This window comes from Carcharodon carcharias, chromosome 14 (genome assembly GCF_017639515.1).
Source record: "Carcharodon carcharias isolate sCarCar2 chromosome 14, sCarCar2.pri, whole genome shotgun sequence".
Lineage (NCBI taxonomy): Eukaryota > Metazoa > Chordata > Chondrichthyes > Lamniformes > Lamnidae > Carcharodon > Carcharodon carcharias.
The window spans coordinates 115,184,222-115,206,708 of record NC_054480.1 but is presented as its reverse complement, the minus strand read 5'-3'; the positions used below and the strand labels follow the sequence as shown (position 1 = coordinate 115,206,708).

At 43.5% G+C, this 22,487-nt stretch overlaps 1 protein-coding gene across 1 annotated transcript in view; it reads left to right on the top strand.

The window, feature by feature from the left end:
- Window positions 1-7,834: 7,834 nt before the first annotated feature.
- Window positions 7,835-22,487, top strand: part of grin3bb (glutamate receptor, ionotropic, N-methyl-D-aspartate 3Bb) — a 53,892-nt gene continuing 39,239 nt past the window's right edge. The window contains exon 1 of the mRNA XM_041205511.1: window positions 7,835-8,263. Within this exon, the coding sequence (XP_041061445.1) occupies window positions 7,835-8,263 (429 nt within the window). The remainder of the gene's footprint in view (window positions 8,264-22,487) is intronic.

Here is a 22,487-nt window from a genome sequence, read left to right as displayed (position 1 = left end):
AATCCAGGTGTTGGTCTGCTTCCAACGCATTTACATCCTTTTTTAAATAAGGAGACCAGCACTGTACACAGTATTCCAGATGTAGTCTCACCAATTCCCTGTATAACTGAAGCATAACCTCCCTACTTTTGTAATCAATTCCCCTCGTAATAAATGAAAACATTTTATTAGCTTTCTTAATTGGTTGCTGTACCTGCATACTAGGCTTTTGTGATTCATACACTAGGACACCCAGGTCCCTCTTCATCTCAGAGCTCTGCACTCTCACAATTTAGATAATACACTTCTTTTTATTTTTCCTGCCAAAATGGATAGTTTCAAACTTTCCCACATTATACTCCATTTGCCAGGTCTTTGCCCACTCACTTAACCTATCTATATCCCTTTATAGCCTCCTTGTGCCCTCTTCATACTTTACTATCCTACCTATCTTAATGTTGTCAGCAACTTTAGTAACCATACCGTCAGTCCCTTCATCCAAATCATTTATATACATTGTAAAAAGTTGGGGCCCCAGCACCAATCCCTGTGGCACATTAATCATTTCATCTTGCCAATCAGAAAAAAACCCATTTATGCTTACCCTCTGTTTCCTGTTATCTAGCCAATCTTCTATCCATGTCAATATGTTACACCCTGCAGCATGAGCCTTTATTTGTTGGAGGCCAATCATCTCTGCCATAGAACATTGCTGTAGGAGTTCCTCAGGGCAGTGCTCTAGGACCAGCTATCTTCAACTGCTTCATAAATGACCTTCCCTCCATTGTAATCATTTGCCTTTCTTTAGCAGCCTAGCCTGAGTTTGCTTCAAATCTGTAGATTGCTTTCCTGGTTGTTGTGGGCCAGATTTCTCTGTCAGCAGCCTCCTGCTCCCACACTTGTCGGCAATGCCAGCCAGAGAGAGCTGTCTTTTCAGTGCACCAGAGTCTCACTTATCAGAGCACAGTTCACAATTAAGCACTACTTTTGGCCTTCTGGAACCCTCCATACATGACACATGTCCTTCCCAGCACAGTTGGCATTGTCAGAAAATGCATTCAATGTGGGGTATTTGGCTCTGTTGAGGACTTCATTGTTTATGAAGTACCCCTGCTAACTGATGCTCATGATGGATCAAAGACAGTGATTCCTCAGATATTGTTTCATTATCCAGGTGCAGCAACGCCTGGATATCATTTAGGCTTGGGCTAATAAGTGGCAAGTAACATTTGTGCCACACAAGTGCCAAGTAATGAACATCTCCAAAATGTGAGGGTCTATGCATTTCCCCTTGCCATTCAATGGCATTACCATCACTGAATCTCCTGCCATCAACATTCTAGAGTTACCACTGACCAGGAAATTAATTGGATCAGCCATATAAATGCTATGTCTACATGAACAAGCCAGAATTCGGGAAATCTGAGGCAAGTATCTCATCTCCTGACTCCCCAAATCCTGTCCATCATCTACAAGGCACAAGTCAGGTGTGTGATGGAATACCCTCCACTTGCCTGGGTGAGTGCAGCTCTATAAGTGCTCAACATCATCCAGAACAAAGCAGCCTGCTTGAATGGCACCTCAGCTGCCATCTTAAACATTCACTCCCTCCACCACTTGTGCACAGTGGCCGCAGTGGTCAGATGGGCTGTTCAATGGCAAATAGAATTTAATCTGGATAAATGTGAGGCGATGTACTTGGTCAGGACAAACAAGGCACGGGAATACATGATGAATGGTAGGACCCTGGGAAGTACTGAGGATCAGAGGGAATTTGGTGTGCATGTCCATCAGTCCCTTAAGGTAGCGAGACAGGTAGATAAGGTCGTTAAGAAGGCATATGGGATACTTGCCTTTATTAGCCGAGGCATAGAATATAAGAGCAGGGAGGTTATGCTGGAACTGTATAAAATACTGGTTAGGCCACAGCTAGAGTATTGCGTGCAGTTCTGGAATCCATATTATAGGAAGGATGTGATTGCACTAGAGAGAGTGCAGAGGAGATTTGCCAGGATGTTGTCTGGGCTGGAAAGTTTTAGTTATGAGGAGAGATTGGATAGACTGGGGTTATTTTCCCTGGAGCAGAGGAGATTGAGGGGGGACATGATTGAGGTGTATAAAATTATGAGGGGCATAGATAAGGTAGACAGGAAGGAACTTTTCCCTTGGTGGAGGGATCTATAATCAGGGGGCATTGATTTAAGGTAAGGGTAGGAGGTTTAGAGGAGATGTGAGGAAGAATTTTTTCATCCAGACGGTGATGGGAATCTGGAACTCACTACCTGAAAGGGTGGTAGAGGCAGAAACCCTCATAACATTTAAGAAGCATTTGGATATGCACTTGCGATGCCATGGCATACAAGGCTATGGGCCTAGTGCTGGAAAATGGGATTAGAATAGTTAGATACTTGTTTGACCGGTGCAGACTCGATGGGCCGAAGGGCCTTTTTCTGTGCTATAGGTCTCCCAGACTCTATGACAATGTGTACCATCTACAAGATGCACTGTAGCAACTCACCAAGACTCCTTTGACAGCACCTTCAAAACTTGTGACCTCTATCCCCAAGAAAAACAAAAACATCAGGTGATGAGAACACCAGCACCTGCAGATTCCCCTCCAAGTCACACATCATCCTGATTTGAAAACATATCGTTGTCATTTTACTGTTGCTGGGTCAAAGTTCTGGAGCTGCCTCCCCAACAGCCCAGTGGGTGTACCTACACCATATGGACTGCAGTGGTTCAAGAATGTGGCTCATCATCACCTTCTCAAGTGTAATTAGGGATGAGTAATAAATGCTGGCCTTGCCAGTAATACCCACATGCCATGAACAGCAAAAAAGCTTCCCCAATCTTCCTCAGATAGTGCTGTGGGATCCTTTACATCTCCATGAGAAGGCAGACAGGGTCTTGATTTAACATTTCATCTGAAAAATGACATCTTGAACAATAAAACCCTCCCTCAACATTGCATTGAAGTGTCAGCCTAGATTATGTGCTCAAGATTCTTAAGTGGAGCTTCAATGTGCAACCTTCTGACTTAGAGGCAAGAGTATTATTACTGAACCAAAGATGACACTGAAAATACTTAAAATAAACTTCTACAATACAATATTCAACATACCTAGTTCTTGTAGACCGGAACTTCGACTACTAGTACTGACACCTATCCTCACACTTTGTTAAAAAATAGTTATGGTTAAGAACATGATAGAGCACAGGGAGAAGAAAAATCATTCAGTCATCAGTCTTGGTTCTTCCACAGTTCATGTACAAACTACTTGATCATGGGGTCTACCCACCCATTTGATCTTCTTCCACATCTCAGGTACAACATACAGGATGTTAACCGTTTAATACTCCCTGATCTCCAAAGGGGTCAGGCTATAGGGACCAAATTAAAAATTGTACTTCAACATTTCCAAATGTTTGCTTTTCCCCTCTTGTCCATTGGAACCTAACTATCATGTGAATAAAACAACTGAACACTTGTGCTGAATAGATGCACTCTCCTCCCCAACACCTCCAATTCAGAGATGGATTCTTCCCTTTATCTAACCCAATGCTTAATGATATTTTCACTGCTGCCAAGTGGCCCTATTTGGCATTACATTTCAATCCCAGACAGCATTTTGTGCTGCAAATGGAAATTTCCAACCTATCAAGAGATGAGAATTTCCCATTTACAGCCCTCAGCATACAATCTACTTCAGGAGTGAAACACAAGTAGGGGCTATAGTCTGCACTGGCAGTGAGAAGAAGCCAACTATTTCCTGTCCAAAACCTATGGATGATTGCATTATGAGCTAATTTGTCATCCTGGGAGCTTTGCATGCAGCTGGCTATGGCTCAAAGAGGTGCACAGAAATGATGTCCATCACTTAGATCCCAGGCTGGATCATAAACCTAACCACAGGCTGTCTCCACAGGAAAGTCATTCGTGCAATTTATGGCAATGGCCATAAAGTGTCAAATATGGGGAAATTGAGAGTTCTTTGAAGCTCTCAATTTTGAGCATCTTTGATATCCCTCCTGTGAGGCTTGGATTCTTGAAAGTTGGATGCATTCAGACAACAAGTTGCTAACTGAGTCATTTTCCCTCATTTGAATTCAGTAGATTTATTTTTTGGTGTTTGGTTAGTTCTCATGATGGCTGTTTGATAGTTTGTGCTACACCAATCACCTTTGGTAAAGAGAATGACTCATTTGAATTTGTTACCAACCACCCAGTTTAAGAGAAAATGGAAAGAAAAAGTATTAAAATAGTTGCTTTCCATCCAATTTTAGACTGGACAGTAATGCAAAAGAAAATACTGCTGATGCTGGAAATCTGTGATAACAGAATGTGTTGGAAATACTCAGTAGGTCTGGCAGAATCGGTGAGAGAGAAACAGGGTTAACGTTTCATTTATTAATGACCTTTCATCCGAGTTCCAACTGAAGGTCATCGATCTGAAATCTTTCATCTGTTACTCTCACCACAGGTGTTGCCTGATCTGCTAGGTATTTTATTTTAGACTGGCCAGATCTGTTATTGAATGGGTGGTCCCCCAAAGAAATTCTGTAATGTTGGTTTTCCCAATTGATTCTGTACTCTGTAGGTTTTTGTTTAAATCAAACACCAAGAAAAATATCAATATTCAATCCGTAATTTCACACTGGATCCTTCTTTTAGCCTAACCTTCTTCCTGGTTTTTGAATTGCAAATAGGTGGTCATCTTGTAAACTTGAATGGTGTGAAGCCTTGTTTATGCTGGAGGCACATTTTTCCCACTTAACATTCCCTTTGACAAATGATGCAAACAGCAAAAGAGCTGCTACTGTTGGTGTGTATTTTGCCCCAACACATATACTCTAACTCCACATTTCATAGGATTGTCAATCTCTTTACTGGTGGGGGCGGTTTGGTGGGGTGGGGTGATGGCGGGGGGGGGTGGGTGGGGGTGGTGGTGGTAAAGAAAGGGACAGTCTCTTCTCATCATTGAAAAATCAATTGAGGGGCCAAAGCCTATAGTTTAGCACATCACCAAGATTGAAAGAAGACGTGATAAAAAAGGGAGTTGTGATTAAGTGATACCAAACAGGCTTTGAAAACTTGGAGAACCACAGGCGTTCCCCGCACTGAAAAAAGGCCATTTGACCTTTTGTGTGTGTTCTAACACTTAGCTATAGAGTAATCCAAAACTAAGCCCACCGCTTAGTCTTTTTTGAAGGCTTTTTTGGAGTGGCAGGTGGTAACCAGTGGGGTACCACAGGGAGCAGTTCTTGGCCCCAGTTATTCACAATAAATATCAATGATTTAGATGAAGGAACCAAATGTAATATTTCCAAGTTTGCTGACAACATGAAACTTGGTGGGAATGTGAGCGATGAGGAGGGTGTTAAGAGGCATCAAGGTGATTTAGACAGATTGAGTGAATGGGCAAATACCTGGCAGATGCAATAAAATGTGGATAAGTGTGGAGTTATCCACTTCGGAAGGGAAAACGGAATAGCAGAGTACTATTTAAATAGTGATTGATTGGGAAATATTGACGTACAAAGAGACCTGGTTGTCCTTGTACACCAATCACTGAAAGCAAGCATGCAGGTGCAGCAAGCAGTTAAGAAGGCAAATGGTAGCTGACCTTCAATGCGAGAGGACTTGAGTACAGGAGCAAGGATGTCTTTGTGCAGCTGTACAGGGCCTTGGTGAGACCACATCTGGAGTATTGTGTGCAATTTTGGTCTCCTTAACTAAGAAAGGATATACTTGCCATGGAGGGAGTGCAGCAAATGTTCATCAGACTGATCCTGGAATGGCAGGATTGTTGTACGAGGTGTGACTGGATCGACTAGGCCTGTGTTCAGTGGAGTTTAGAATAATGAGGAGATCTCATTGAAACGTATAAAATTCTGACAGGGATGGATAGACTGGATGCAGGGATGATGTTTCCTCTGGTTGTGGGGTGGGGGGTCTAGAACAAGGGGTTACAGTCTCAGGATAAGGGGTAGACCATTTAGGACTGAAGTGAGGAGAAACTTCTTCACTCAGAGGATGGTGAACCGATGGAATTCTCTACCATAGAAAACTGTGGAGGCCAAGTCACTGAATATATTTAAGAAGGAAAGAGATTTCTGGACTCTAAGGGCATCAAGGGGTTTGGGGAGAGCACAAGAGTATGGTGTTGAGATAGAGGATCAGCCATGATCATAATGAATGGCGGAGCAGGCTCGAAGGGCTGAATGACCTACTCCTGCTCCCATTTTCTATGTTTAACCTTTCCCCATGATCCTGTAACATATGCTTCAAATGTTAATTCACCTATCCCTGCTTTTTATTGGTCTTTACTTCTGCATTTTCCTTTCCACCACCTATGTCTATACATGTCCCTCTATTATTCTTTGCTCTCTTTATGTGAGGTGAGGAATTCATAGCCTATCAGCCCTGGGAATGAATGAGTTGCAGTACGAAACTGCATGATTCTTGTTTTAGACAGTAAAGCATAGCAAGGAGGAAATGCACTGCCTGAGGGAGTGGTGGGGGCAGGCATACAAGAGAGAATTAGATGATTATTTGAAATAAAAAACGATCTACAGGATTACAGAGAGAAAGCAGGGGAATGGCATGAGGTGAAATGCTCATTCGGAGAGCCGGTGCAGACACAATAGGTCGATTGGCCTCCTCGTGCGCTGTAACAATTCTGTGAATTATTGAAACGGTGTTTGTAATTTAAATGAAATTTATTTTGCTTGAATTCATGCTACAGTCACCCGATTCACACTTTGAAATGGACCATCTCACAAATGATAGGAGTCAGTGGAGCGCAGCCTGTTAGAATCACAGATCTGAGATGGTGTCAGCGATTTGTAAAGTATCTGCAGGAGAACACTGATACACCATCTTGAGAATGTGACCTCTGTGGTATTCCTATTTGGTGCCGGCATCATAAACTTCAACCGGTCGTTGAATAGGCTGAGCTGGAGGAATTTCTCCGACCGATGGGGCTCTCAAATCTATTCCATATGTGGAGGTGGTAGCCAACCCGAGGATTGAAATCGTCAGTTGTGAAAACTGGAGGCAAGCGCGAAGCCTGGAGACAGGGAACTTTCAGGTTTTCAATATCCAGCTTGTCCCTCAGGAATGTGAAAGCTGAGCTGGAGTCCGTCTGCCGCCCCCAAACTATTTTTGACGCTCGATGGGATCCTGAAGGGGATGGGGTGACGGTGACTCCGGCCCCTCAGTTCAAATAGTAGAACCTACCCCCACCCCCACCCCCATCTCCTGTCCTGATCAATCCCACCCGGATTCATTAGATTCTCCATTCTGCTCCCCTCCAACTCTGGACCTACCGTTATAGGAACCCTTCGTGCAGGGCAATCGTAAACATCCCTTCACCCAAGTTTAATGCCGCAGTACATTCCCTCCCCAATAAATCTCTCTCTCTCTCTCCTTTCCATCTTTCGCAATCTTCCTTTCTTGACTCCTGCAGCCTCCTCCTGCCTTTCTATTTGATTTAATTATTTTCACGGTTCGATTTTGGTCTCAGTTAATCTTTCCTGATTTCCATTTTTTTTTTCTTTTCCCTCTCTTTCTCTACTGATTTTTTCAGCCTTCTCACCCTGTCCGCCTGCTTTCTCTCTCTTCTCATCACCAGTGACTGGATAACTTGAAAGCGGCTGAACACCAAGGCTGCAGGTTTTGAGCTCAGTGTCTTCAGTCTTGTCCCATCCGGCGTCTATTGATCAGCTCTCCCCTCCTCACAACCAATGACAGCCTCAAGCTGCGGCATTGGGCTGGCTGTGAGCCGGAGTTTCCCCATCCATCCACCTCCTGCTGTCGGATCCCCTTCACCGTTTCACCCGGAGACTGGCTATGGGGACCCGGGCCAGACTGTGGGCTCTCCTCGGGCTCCTGCACGCCTTCCTCAGCCCTTGTCACCCTCACCCTCAGCCCTGCCACATCCTCAACAGGATCGGACACACCGTGAGCCTGGGAACCGTCCTGCCCACCCCCAAGAAAGCTCTCCTCCACCAGGCGCTGGTGGAGGCTGTGGATTCGGCCCTGAGAGACAATCTTTTGCCCTACAACCTGAGCCTGGAGATGGTCAGCAGCCAGGGCTGGCACCCTGACCCCCAGTCACTTTTACAATCCATCTGCCAATCTATCGTGGTCCAGGGAGTCGCCGCTGTCCTGGCATTCCCACAATCTGCAGATCAACTGGTCCAGATGGATTTTTTATCATCTTTCTTGGAAATCCCTTTCATTAGCATCATGGAGCAAGGAGAGGGATTGCGGACTGAGGTAGGTGGTGAAAAGTTACCCAACTTCAGGTTGCGTTACAGCCTGTTTCTAAATTCCGCTTCTCTCCTTTCAATCCGGTCTGAAACTGTCAGCCTTACAAAAAAATCGTTTAGGAAGTGTAAACTTGGATGTGTATTTGGGTAGGGGATTGAAGTCTTTCACAGGGACCTAAGAATCGGAGCCCAAGCCGGGACTTGAGCAGGTTTTACTCGGGGCTTCCCTCTTGGGCTCTGGGTTCAATTCCGAGATTTCCAGTGGACTCAGTGGAATTTCAGCTGAGTGTTTCCCACCTCAAATAATTTAACTCCCGACAACTCATTTTGAAGGTGAGTAAATTTAAAATAAAAAAATAACTTAATTCTGGTGGCACGCCCACTGTGCTCTGGTTAAATTGCTCATTTCTGAAATTAACTTCGAATCGACAACAACCTTTGCGGGGAGTCAGCGTTCATTTTAAAATAAATAAAACACTCCGTTTATATTGGACGGCATCATAATATATTGTATCTGCTGTCACAGTGTAGGGTCCGTAATGGATTTATTGTAATAAACTGAATTCTGTACCTCTGTTGAAATTCGGGAGCATCGAATTGAACTTTAACTCTTTCGAATACAAACACGTTTCCATCTGCTCCTATTCAGATGAGGTTACGTTGTTTCATAGTTTGCCATTGTGAGATTTGAACTCTTGATACTCTTTCGAGTACAAACCTGTTTCCATCTGTTTCAGATGAAGTTACATGTTTCACAGTTTGCCATTGTGAGATTTGAACTCTTGATCTTGGGGTTACAAACCCAGTACCATAACCACTTGGCTATTTAGGCCAAGCCCTGAAATTTGAACTCTTGATCTTGGGGTTACAAGCCCAGTACCATAACCACTTGGCTATTTAGGCCAAGCCCGAATTGAACTTTAAGAGCATTTATTTTCAGGACTAAACTAACTGCCACTTAATTAATTAACCAGTGTTAATTACCATTAATCAGAATAATCCGGTGAGACTGTTCAGCCTGCAGCTGGCTGCGAGGTGGTTACTTCTGGGGTGATCCTTTAGTTAAGGTCCTGCGGTATTTAATGTTCCCTAATTAATAGGTTGAAATTCAGACTAATGCCTAATAGTGCGGGAGGAATGTAAAGTATCATTTAAACTCCTGAGCCCTGAGAGAGGCAAAGGTAGTTGCAGTGCTGAGGTCCTGCAATGAAAAGGAATATTTTTCATTGCAAAACGAATGTTCTATTGTAATTAACCGAAACCCAGATGGAGGATGGGGTTTATTTTTGGCATTGTAGCTATAATTTACAATATTAAACCCTGACAACTGAAACAAGTCTCAACTCTCTTTAATTGGCTCAATGGTAAATGCGCTGCCTGGTGTGATATTGAATCAAGGGGTTAAATTTTACCCAGAATCTGCGCTCTCGCTTTGATCACAGTGACATGAGCACACTGTATGTGGTGTTATTATTCCTCCTTAAGCCCATGACAATCAGAAAGGGTTGCTGCTTCTGATCAGCTGCTGTTGAAAGGTACATGTAGGTTGGCTTTGAGTGAGGGCAGTGTCGGCCTCAGCTGTGATGCTGTCATAGTGGAATAGCATACTCGCACTCACTCCCTGGGCTTCTAACTGAAGAATTGTGGGCAACTGCTGCACTGGATGATACCCAGATCCATTCTCCAACAAGAGCAATCACCTCCCCTTGATATTCAATGGCATTGCCATCACTGAGGCTAGTGTCCTGTCTATTGTTTTGTTCTTTGTGCCTGACCTGTGCATTGAAAGTTTTTGCTCAGTATCTTAAAGGGAACAGTTTGAGAGCAGCATTTGCGGTACCTTCTGGGTTGCACCCTGGCTGCATCCACGCTGCTTACATTTTCCTGGACCACACCACTCACCATTAACCAGAAACTCAACTGGACCAGCCACATAAATGCTGTGACAACAAGATCAGGTCAGAGATTGGGATTTCTGCCTTGCCTCCCGACCCCCCAAAGCTTGTCCACCATCTACAAGGCCACAATTCTCCACTTGCCTGCTTGAGTATAGCTCCAACAACACTCAAGAAGCTGGACATCATGGAGGACAAAGCAGCCAGCTTGATTGGCACCCCATCAGCTTCCTTCACCATTGGTGTGTTGTGGCTATAGCGTGTACCATCTACAGGACACGCTGCAGCAACTCATCAAGGCTTCTTCAACAGGATCTCCCAAAACTGCAACATCCACTAGGATAAGGGCAACAGGTGAATGGGAACACCAGCGCCTCCATGTTCTCCTCTCCAAATCTCACACCATCACAACTTACACATATATTGCTGTTCCTTCATCATTGCTGGGTCAGAATTCTGGAACTCCCTACCTAAAGGCACTGTGGGAGCACATTCACTATATGGGCTGCAGCATTTGAAGAAGGTGGCTTATCACCACCTCAGGTCAACTAGGAATAGAGAATAAATGTAGGGCTTGCCAATTATGTTTCTCATTCCTGAAAATGAAAAAAAAAGATGGCCACACCCTTGTGAAAGTCAGCTTTAGGAGAGAAATACAGAAAAGATATGGCTGGAGGGACATTGTTTCTAATTTCTCCTTTTCCTGAAATGAGCATCAGCAGCCTACTTGGCTTTGGGAGGATTACAGCTGATCTTGATCTCAGCTGAAATGCATATTTTCCAGTAGGGGCCATTGTATTTGTGAGTGGGAATGCCAGCTAGTTTTATCCCCCAGCCAAGTGAGATTGGCATTGAGCAGATAGTCATTTTCATTACACTGCTTTTTTTATCATCAATAGGTGTCACTAGTGTGCTGTAACTAGATAGTAATTGGTATAAAGTGGAACAAACTGAATTATTTTTGGTGATAAAATATTGCAGCACTAATATGGCTTTGGGTGAATGATGAATGACTGTTGCGTTTAGTTTAAATGTCGTATGCTTCAGCATTTCACTTGCTAATTACTAAGATGCCCCTTGGCATGGTTCCTGGTGCAGTCCTTGGGCAATGCCAAATGGTGTCATCATTGCAGTTGTATGGAATGGAGCAGGACCATATCAGTTAGTACTATAATCACTCCGTGCAGTGGTCCAATTTTATTTTTGACTGACTGCTGTCTGGTGAGACATAGTATGGCATGGATGGCTTAGAGCATCCTGTACTGTATCAATGAATGCACTAGCCAGCACTCAAACACTTTATAGAGCCCTGTAAACTGGGCTTTTGCACAAAGTGCCTTAAACAAATACAGTAGTTGCTTTTTCTTTCAATATTCTATCATCTCCTGACTCTCAGGGATATAGGCTCCACAGGCACCAACAACTTCAATGTATCACCCAAATGACCATCATCCTTGTGTGAAATTGGAGAATATGCACTGGCTGGGTATTCCATCTATGGAGGACACCACAACTGATCTTGATTCTGCTCTCACCCAATACAGTCTCTGGCAGGAGTCACTGAATAGCAATTAGCTAGAAGAATCCAATGGCTAACTGTAGTGTCCGTGTTGCTATCCCAGCTGAGATCAGCACAGACCATAAACAAAACTGCTAACAGAATTCTGATAGGTTCTATATAACTTGATTTAACTCTAGATCTGAACGACTGTCATTCTGTGCGGCTGTGTATCATTGTGTGGCAAAGATTAAAATCACAGTCAAAGAATGTTCACAGCTGATCAAAATTGTTATTAATAATTCTGGTTTCAGTTCTAGTTCAGTGCAATTTAAGCACACGCTTGTCAGGTTCTCAGTTATCACACCATCTCTTACAAAGTTTCTTGACTGTGGTTTACTACAGCTGGCTGTCCTTTGTTGGACTGTGTAAATATTCACTGTGGCAGCCAGTTTACTACCTCAAACCAGCTGGTAAATTTGCCGTGAAATGTGGTTCCACCCTTGGTTAAACCCTAAGCTAAGCTTATCTGCGCTGAGCTGGTGCTAATACATTAAAATTGGCCTCACCATTGCTAAATATGAAGAGAAAATCAGCTAAGTTTCCTACGCTCAGTCATTATTTAGTGATTCCTGATGCAAGTTTACGTGTGTGTCATTGGACTAGGACAAGATTAAACTTGACTGTGATGTCCACCACACTGTTTAAACTTGAACATGAAGAATGGGCAATTAACAAGCCCTGTTTAGGTGTTGTTTGAAATTTTGCCCTCACAGAGTCAGAGAACCCTGATATTTATGGGGAGGTAGGAAAGTGGGAATTCCAAACCGGAAATCCTTCTGATATGAGCAGCAGGTTTAACCAGGTTTCCCTCTGGACAACCAGCTTGACTGACAGGTCAACAGTCTGTTGGATGAGAAGCAGACAGGGGAGAGAGACTGGGGCTGGAGGTGGTGGGTGGTGAGGGGTGGGGTGGGGGGGCGAGTGGCACTGGGAGAGATCGCAGATGGGGCGAAGGATGGAGGGAAGGGAGGAAGCACAGATGGGGAGGAAGGGAGGGATCATGTTTGGCAGGAGAGGGGGAGATGGCAGTCATGTGGGGGGGGGGAAGGAGCTGGGGGAGGGGCTGCTGATATTGTGACTGGGGAGGAAGAAGTGAACGCAGTCGGGAATCACATGAAAATATATCAGGGTTATCTCCTCCTGGCCCAGAGGCCATGTTATAAACGTACTTACCTGATGAATCTGGCACATCCCATCTCCTTTTGGCTGCTGTGCTTTCCTGAGGTCCAGGAAACCCATCCAAAATAGGTGGGAGAAAATAAGGCTCAGCCTCCTTTAAAAGACTTTACTAACTAAACCACCTTCTGAGAGTGGATTAGCTGTTTGCTCACCTCCACCCACAACCTGTCTTAAAAACATCTAAAACATCCAATAACCCATGAATCAGCTCAGGAATTAAATCCCCAAATTATTTCTGTATTAATCCTTAGAATGTTGGCAGGCCACCAGGACTAACAAGATTCTCGGTTTTCACTGCAGAAATAAACAGTAATATTATAGTAATACAAATCTAGCCAAATACTAGAACTAAATTTGTTTTATAATATTAACCCTACGCAAATTAAACAGACTTTAAAAATCAAATTTAATAAATTATTTTTAAAAAAAATCAAAATATCTGCTCTTTGTTTTCCTGATTTTCTTTCTGCTTCTCCCCTTCGCAATAATTTTTTCCCCCTCTTATATACCCAATGTATATTTTAAAAATACTTTAAAGGCTTTATACTCACCACTTTCCTACTTTCTGCCTCACTGCTGATCAGCATGTCTTAACAAAAAATATCATTGTTTACAATAATCACAATTTTGGGGTCTATTGTGATGCCCTTTGTGGTTGAATGGCTCACTGATACATGAAGTATGGGTATTTCGGTGGGATACCAGAGTATTCCTGATGCCCTTGGAAATTGTACCTAGCAAGAATCAGCGGGCTGCATTTTACATGCCTGTTTTCAGGTGGGGGGACAACGTAAAAATGGGCGGGTGCCCACCCTCGAGCTCACCCCCATATACAGAGGGTGAGTGGGTGCTGAAATCAGCAGCCAACCACCACATTTAATAAATAATCAAGGGTCAGTTGGACTTGTTACTAAGCCAGTTGACCCCAATCATATGCTGCCCGCATCATAAAACAATTGGAATGGGAGGTTGTGCAGGAGCGGACAGCCTGAATTTTTTTTGAAAAAAATTTCAAAGTGGGGGTGTTCTGTCTTTGGGGGCTGCCCTTTGTTGATCAGGGGATGGCCTTCCCCACCCCCACCCCCCCAAAGATAGAACCCCCCCCCTTTCCTTCTATCCTCCTGCTGCATTATATATTCCACCCCTCACTCCCTGCCCACCCCTGTAACCTTTCCAAACTTTCCCTGCCCAAAACACCAGACTTACCTGTCTCCTGGATCCATAGGGCCACCACCTTCTTCTTTGTTGCAGTCCCAGTAGCACCCACTAATGCGCTCTTGGTGCTGGCGGGATTGATGGAGCTGTCGGCCAGTTTAACGGGCAGCAAGCTGTCTGTTCATCCTCCACCCATGGCACCCACTTCCCTGTAACATTCTGCCCACTGTCTTTAGGAGAGGAGGGAAAATAAACTTTGCCACTATTATAAGGTCACAAGAAATAGGAACAAGAGTAGGCCGTCAATGGAATAATTGAGTTCCAACTGTGGAATAGTTATTAAATTAGGAAAGGTTTATCTGTAAAGTCACATCTGTGGGAAATGTTGTCCTTGTCACCTGCCACCAACTCTGATAACAAATGCTATGTTTGATAATGTTAAGTGCAGTAAAGTTGCAGTAAAGAACTGACCAAAATTAGGGAACATCCTGAGTTTTTCCAGCAACATGTAAATTATACATTTCTCTCTTCCATTTTCCTCCCCACTTTTGTTTTGAATGCACTCATGCCTGTTGAGCCATGGGGCTGTAAGCACCTTTCTGCTACCTCATCCAGGTGGGCCAACACAGTGACTTAGTTTGTTAAGATATGTATAAGGCAAATTAAATCACCTATATATCTTTCTATTTAACAGATTCTGTGTAGAAAGGTCCCAGTTTCCAGTTCATTTTTAGATCCCTAAAAGTGGTATTAATAATGTCATTTTCTATGTGTTCCCTATTTCATTGGCCAATGTTCCTTTTCAATTATAATACCAATGCAGTATATTGCACCAGATATGTGGTATATCAGCTACAGGAACAAGCTGAGGGGCTTGGTGAGAGGGGGTGGTGAAATTTTGACTAGGTCTGTTTTTCTCAGCTGCATGTATGACACATGATAATTCAAGGCCTGATTTAAGAATTTCCAAACCAAGACAATGAGAAATCAACAAGACTACAGTTTCTGTTTGCTAATGATGAGGAATGTATGTACTGTCCCACAGGGACACACTCCACTAAACTACTACAAGAGCTCACAGATCTAGGAACCCCTTAGTATGCACGGTGGTACACCTAGAACTAAAACCAAGTAATACCATATACCCTACCAATGTAGAGCACTTGAGCAGCAGGGCCATACATCCCCTCCCCTTAACCCCGTACCAATTAATACATTGCCTGGTAGGGTAATCCAGAGCTATTTAAAGAATCCTCACCATCAACAACAGGCCAACCAGTCCTGGTTTCTTTAATGGACCAGGTTGGTTGGTCAGTCACCAGCAATACTCTGGATGCCTGTTTCAGATGTTGGATAACCAAACCGACCACAGAAATTAATTTGGTTCTGATTTCCATTGTCAACCTCATTTATCTTGGAGTCATCTCGGCCCCAGAGACACTAAAGGATAGTCTTTTTTTTACTCATTCATGGGATGTGGGCTTCGCTGGCTGGGCAAGCCCACATCCCTGGTTGCCCTTGCAAAGCTGGTGGTGAGCTTCCTTCTTGAACTGCTGCTGTCCTTGTGGCGTAGGTACACCCACAGTACTGTTAGGAAGGGAGTTCCAGGATTTTGACCCAGTGACAGTGAAGGAATGGCAATATATTTCCATGTCAGGATGGTGAGTGACTTGGAGGGGAATTTCCAGGTGGTGGTGTTCCATCTGTCTGCTGCCCTTGTCCTTCTAGATGGTAGCGGCCATGGGTTTGGAAGGTGCTGTCTCAGGAGCCTTGGTGAATTCTTGGACAACAGAGAAGTGCAGATTTGAGCCCATTTTATGTGGACAGCAGGTAAGAGGAGTTCCTCGCATAGGTTATGAGCTTAAATTGTCTGTGGTTCTTATAAATATTAAAAATGATAAATAGCAAGGTCAATAAAAAAACTTCTAGAGAACAGAAGGCCCACATAACAGAGTTGATTGACAAAGGTTGGGGGAGAGGGTAGTAGGTTGTATAATTCAATGATAGATGAATTATAGGATGGATATCATTGAACATAAGAGGTTCAGAGACAGCAAAGAAAATGGCCTGGGCATTCAGACTTTAAGTTATAAAAGAAGATTAAGGAAACCAGACTGGAGGTGGGAGTGGAAGAGACTACCAGCAGTTTAAAGATTACAATGACTCTGGATATAAGACCACCTTGAATGAAAAACTAGTTAATTTTATAAATTCTTTCCACATTACATAATCTTTTAAAAAGCTATCAAATAAGAAACAATATTTGCCCTGATTGTCTTGTTATTGTTTTACGCATTGGGTAATGGAACAGTGTAACTGCAAAATGCAAAATAGAGCTAAAATATTATTGAAAAGTGTCATATAAATGGGCTTGAGACTGTCATACTGTGGGAGAGTGGTTGATAGATATTATGGGTAAGTGGGCAGATGCGCTGCTGGTTTGGTAGGTGCATGAATAGGCAGGTAATAGGCGGTAGGTTGGTGTGTAGGATGTTGGGTATGAAATGTTAGTGTAATGTACATCACAGAAACAGGCCATTCAGCCCAACTAGTCAATGCTGGTACTTATCCTTCAACAAACCCCCTTCCAACGTTCTTAATTTAACTTTATTAGTATATCCTATTCCTTTTCCCTTATGTGTTTGTCTACTTTCCTCTTAAATGCATCTACGCTTATTTGCTTCAACTACTCCACATGGTAGCAAGTTTCACATTCAAACCAGTCTCTGGGCAATTCCTTATTGTATTTATTGGTGACTATCATATTTATAATGTCTAGTTTTGGATTTCCCTACAAGCAGAAACATTTTCTACCCTTTCAAGCCCCTTTTAAAATTTAAAAGATGTCTGTTAGGCCACCTCTCAGCCTCTCTTTTCTAGGGAAAAGAGTACCAGTGTGTTCTGAATTCAGCTCTTAGCTCCAGTATCTTATTTGCATCTTCTCCGGTGCCTCCATTGGTAGATGGAGTTAGTGCTTGGATTTATAGGTTCCTGGGTAGATTGAGTGGTAACTTGAGGGTAGGCAGGTAGGCTAGTGGGTGGGGAATTTCTGGGCTGGGTTGAATTAGCTGATCAGAACTGGAGGAAAATCAATCAGGGCTCCCAGTTCTGACCACCATCCAGTGATTCCTGCCAAAAATGAGTGTGGAAGTTACTGAGGGCAAGTGTGATGCATTCCATGGTAAAATATCTGACAATCACTCAAAAATTTGTGCAACGTTAAAAATATTCATTTGGAACCTAGATCCCAGTATCATATGAAGGGGAGGGAAGAAAATTGGAATTAAAAATGAGAGAACTATTGGTGTTAATCAAGTAATGATCCATTTTACACGGGAATATTGGTTTTGCTTGACAAAAACAGAAACAGAAATACCTGGAAAAACACAGCAGGTCTGGCAGCATCGGTGGAGAAGAGTACAGTTGATGTTTCGAGTCCTCATGACCCTTCAACAGAACCAAGTAAAAATAGAAAAGGGGTGAAATATAAGCTGGTTTAAGGTGGGGGGGGGGGGGGGGTGGTGGTGGAGGTTTTGTTAGGACAAGCAGCCAGTGATAGGTGGAGATAACCAAAAGATGTCACAGCCAAAAGGACAAAGAGGTGTTGAAGGTGGTGATATTATTTAAAGGAATGTGCTAATTAAGGGTAGAAAGCAGGACGAGCAAGGTACAGATAGCCCTAGTGGGGGTGGAGTGGGAGGAAGGAATACAAAAAAGGCTAAAAGGTAGAGATAAAACAATGGGTGGAAATACATTTAAAAATAATGAAAATAGGTGGGAAAAGAAAAATCTATATAAATTATTGGAAAAAAACAAACTGGAGGGGGAAGAAACGGAAAGGGGGTGGGAATGGAGGAGAGAGTTCATGATCTAAAATTATTGAACTCAATATTCAGTCTGGAAGGCTGTAAAGTGCCTAGTCGGAAGATGAGGTGCTGTTCCTCCAGTTTGCGTTGAGCTTCACTGGAACAATGCAGCAGGCCAAGGACAGACATGTGGGCATGAGAGCAGGGTGGAGTGTTGAAATGGCAAGCGAAAGGGAGGTCTGGGTAATGCTTGCGGACAGACTGAACGTGTTCTGCAAAGCGGTCACCCAGTCTGCGTTTGGTCTCTCCAATGTAGAGAATACCACATTGGGAGCAACGAATGCAGTAGACTAAGTTGAGGGAAGTGCAAGTGAAATGCTGCTTCACTTGAAAGGAGTGTTTGGGCCCTTGGACGGTGAGGAGAGAGGAAGTGAAGGGGCAGGTGTTGCATCTTCTTAGGTTGCATGGGAAGGTGCCTTGGAAGGGGGTTGAGGTATAGGGGGTGATGGAGGAGTGGACCAGGGTGTCCTGGAGGGAACGATCCCTACGGAATGCCGCTGAGGCTTGAAGGGAAGATGTGTTTGGTAGTGGCATCATGCTGGAGTTGGTGGAGGATGATCCTTTGAATGCGGAGGCTGGTGGAGTGATAAGTGAGGACAAGGGGGACCCTATCATGTTTCTGGGAGGGAGGAGGTTGCTTCTATTTGATTCCTGATGTCTGCGGGTACACTGTGTGCAATGCAAGCACACAACTTTTCTTTAATTCTGTACTGATATGTGTTACCATAAGTTGACATTTTTATTTTCCTCATGTCTGTTTGCCATATTAAAACACGGAGAGGGATCGAGAGATTCCCTGGAATAGTAGTCAGCGCTCAATTACATACCTGTCATTAACAGACTGAGTCAAGTGATTTACATCCGTTTGGGAATTGGTGCAGTGACGGCCCAGTGCTAAGAGAATGGTACAATTTGCATAAAATGAGGTGAATGATGTTTGCTCATCACATCTCACTTTCCGTCTGAAGTGAGTTTTTGTTGCTCAGGGTCAAATGTTTACTAATGGGCTCACTGGGCATTTAAAATTCTGTCTTTTCTGAGATTGGATTCTGAGTGGCTGTTACTTTGTCATGCAGAAGCTAGTGAGTTCCATTTGATTTTGTAATGATGTTTTCATCGCTTTTTGCCTTGGGCTAGTCCATTTTTATTATTTCTGTTGTGTCCTCTGTGACCTCGTGTATCATAATTGAGGCTGGTGTTCTCCGAGTTTAACTGGATTTTAAAAACTTCCTCTTTTTCTGCCCTGCAGGTACAAGTTTATCCTGGGTTTGTCAGAGGTGGGTTGGGAGAGTGACCCTGCTGTAAAGCACTAATGTCAGTAAGGACAGGGTCAGGTTTGGCTGTGATGCACCCTACAGTTCAATAGCTTGATGACAAATGAAGAATGGGCATTTAGAAGAGGTACTAGAGGGCACCTGTGGGACATATACCCCAGCAGGAACCTTTAACTTCAGGAGAGGAAGGAAATTCAAAGGAAGATAAGGAAGTAGTTTAAGCAATTTTATATAAGTAACTTGTTGTGTTAGATGGATATTATTAATTATATTAATTTTGCCTCTGTTAATGCAGAAGTTCAATTTAAAGGCAGGTGGATATTTCAGCTGACTTGGTCAAAATGATGGAAGTAACTGTGGCCAGCACTGGACTTATTACACGACAAGGCTAAAGCTTTCCTTGGTTTTGTAATGAATTTATTTATAAGAAGAAACTTTACTTCTACCACACACTTCAGAAATGCCTAACAATTACTAAACAACACAATCTTAGCCATGTCTTTAATTTTCTTAAAGAGAAATATCTTATCACATTTCCCTTCTGAGTCAGCCCACTGGAGTGTACTCTTTTCTACACCCCTCCCCACCCCACCCACAATTCCACCTTTCCACACAGTGTGGATCATACATTTTCTGTTGCTATCAATTTGTACCATCTGGACTGTGTAGGCTAACATTCAACAATTCCAACTGGGGGAATGTGCTGTGACATGACAGTAGTACCAATATAGCTATAAACCTTAGAATTCTTGCCACAATGTCAGGTCATATAGGATGTACATCATAGAAATAGGCCATCCAATAGGTCTTCAGTGCATGATGATGTTTAGGCTCCACTTGAGCCTCCTCCCATCTTTCCCTGATTAACTTTATCAGCAAAACCCTCTATTTACTTCTCCCTTGTGTACTTATCTAGTTTTCCCTGAAATGCATCTATACTGTTTGCCTCAGCCAATCCTTGTAGTACACAGTTCTACTTTCTCACTATTCTCTGGATGAAGATATCTCTTCTAACTTCCCTACATTTTTAAAATGTATTCATTCATGGGATATGGGCATCACTGGCAAGGCCATCATTTACTGGCTACCCCTAATTGTCCTTGAGAAAGTGGTGATGAACCACCTTCTTGAATCATTGCAGTCCATGTGGTGTAGGTATGCCCAGAGTGCTGTTAGGAAGGGAGTTCCAGGATTTTGACCCACTGCCAGTGAAGGAACAGCGATATATTTCCAAATCAGGATGGTGCGTGGCTTAGAGGGAATCTTGCAGGTGCTATTGTTCCCATGCATCTGTTGCCCTTGTCCTTCTAGGTTGTAGAGATTGCAGGCTTGGAAGGCGCTTTTAAAGGAACTTTCATGAGTTACTACAGTGCATCTTGTACACGGTGCACACTTCTGTCATTGTGCGTCAGTGGTGGAGAGAATGAATGTTTAAGATGGTGGATGGGGTGCCAATCAAGCAGGCTGCTTTGTCCTGGATGGTTTTGAGCTTCTTGAGTGACGTCTGAGCTACACTCATCCAGGCAAGTGGGGAGTATTGCATCACACTGCAAACTTATGCCTTGTAGATGGTAGACAAGATTTGGGGAGTTAGGAGGTGAGTTACTCACTGTAGAATTCCCAGCCTTTGACCCATTCTTGTAGCCACATTATTTATATGGCTATTCAGTTCAGTTTCTGGTCAATGGTAACCCCAGGATGTTGATAGTGGGGGATTCAGCAATAGTAACGCAGGTGAATGTCAAGGGGAAATGGTTAGATTCTCTTTTGTTGGAGATGGTGATTGTCTGGCACTTGTGTGGCGTGAATGTTACTTGCTACTTATCAATGGAAGCCTGAAGGTCTTGCTGCATATGTGCACTGACTGATTCAGTATCTGAGGAGTCGCAAATGGTGCTGAACATTGTGCAATCATCAACGAACTTCCTCACTTCTGACTGTATGATGGAGGGAAGGTCATTGACAAAGCAGCTGAAGATGGTTGGGCATAGAACACTACCCTGAGGAACTGCTGCAATGATGTACTGGGACTGAGATGATTGACCTCCAACAACTACAACCATCTTCCTTTGTGCTAGGTATGACTCCAACCAGTGGAGCGTTTTCCCCCTGATTCCCATTGACTCCAGTTTTGCTGGGGCTCCTTGATGCCACACTCTGTCAAATGCTGCCTTGATATCATTCTCACCTCACCTCGGGAGTTCAACTCTTCTGTCCATGTTTGGACCAAGGCTGTAATGAGGTCAGGAACTGATTGGCCCTAGCAGAACCCAAATTGAGCATTAGTGAGCAGGTTATTGCTGTGTAAGTGACACTTGATAGTATGTAGATGACCCCTTCCATTGCTTTGCTGATGATCAAGAATAGGATGGAATGGTAATTGGACAGGTTGGATTTGCCCTGCTTTTTGAGGACAGGACATATCTGGGCAATTTTCCACATTGCTGGGTAGATACTTGTGTTGTGGCTGTACTGGAACATGGGGCTGGGGATGCAAGTAGTTCTGGAGCACAAGTCTTCAGTACTATTGCCAGAATATTGTCAGGGCCCATAGCCTTTGCAGAATCCAGTGCCTTCAGCTGTTTTTTGATATCACATGGAATGAATCGAATTAGCTGAAGACTGGCACCTGTGATGCTGGGAACCTCAGGAGGAGGCTGAGATGGATCATCCACTCAGCACTTCTGACTGAAGATGGTTGAAAATGCTTCAGCCTTATCTTTTGCATGATGAGCTGGACTCACCATCATAGAAGATGGGGAGACTTGTGGAGCCTTCTCCTCTAGTGAGTTGTTTAATTGTCCACCACCATTCACGACTAGATATGGCAGGACTTGCAGAGCTTAAATCTGACCCATTGGTTGTGGGATCACTTAGATCTGTTTATCACATGCTGCTTCCGCTGTTTGGCATACTGGTAATTCTGTGTTGTGGTTTCACCAGGTTGACACCTCATTTTTAGGCATGCCTGGTGCTGCTCCTGGCCTATTGGTTTTATTCTCTCCCACAGGTAGAAACACACTCTCACTGTCTACAATCAAAACCTTTCATGATTTTTACAATCGACTCCAGAAAATTTGACTTCTGATCACTTGATTTATTGTTAAGATCATGGTACTACAAATAATTTCAAATGCCCCATTTTAATACATTCTGCACCTCTGATTAGGCAATGGATGGTTGTCTTTCTCACTGTGTTTGTCATTACTTCTTGTAGAGGACATGGCACTGCTCAGAGTGTTTGGGGCCCTGGACAGTGAGAAGGGGAAAATGTAAAGGCAGGTGTTTCGTCTCTTGCACT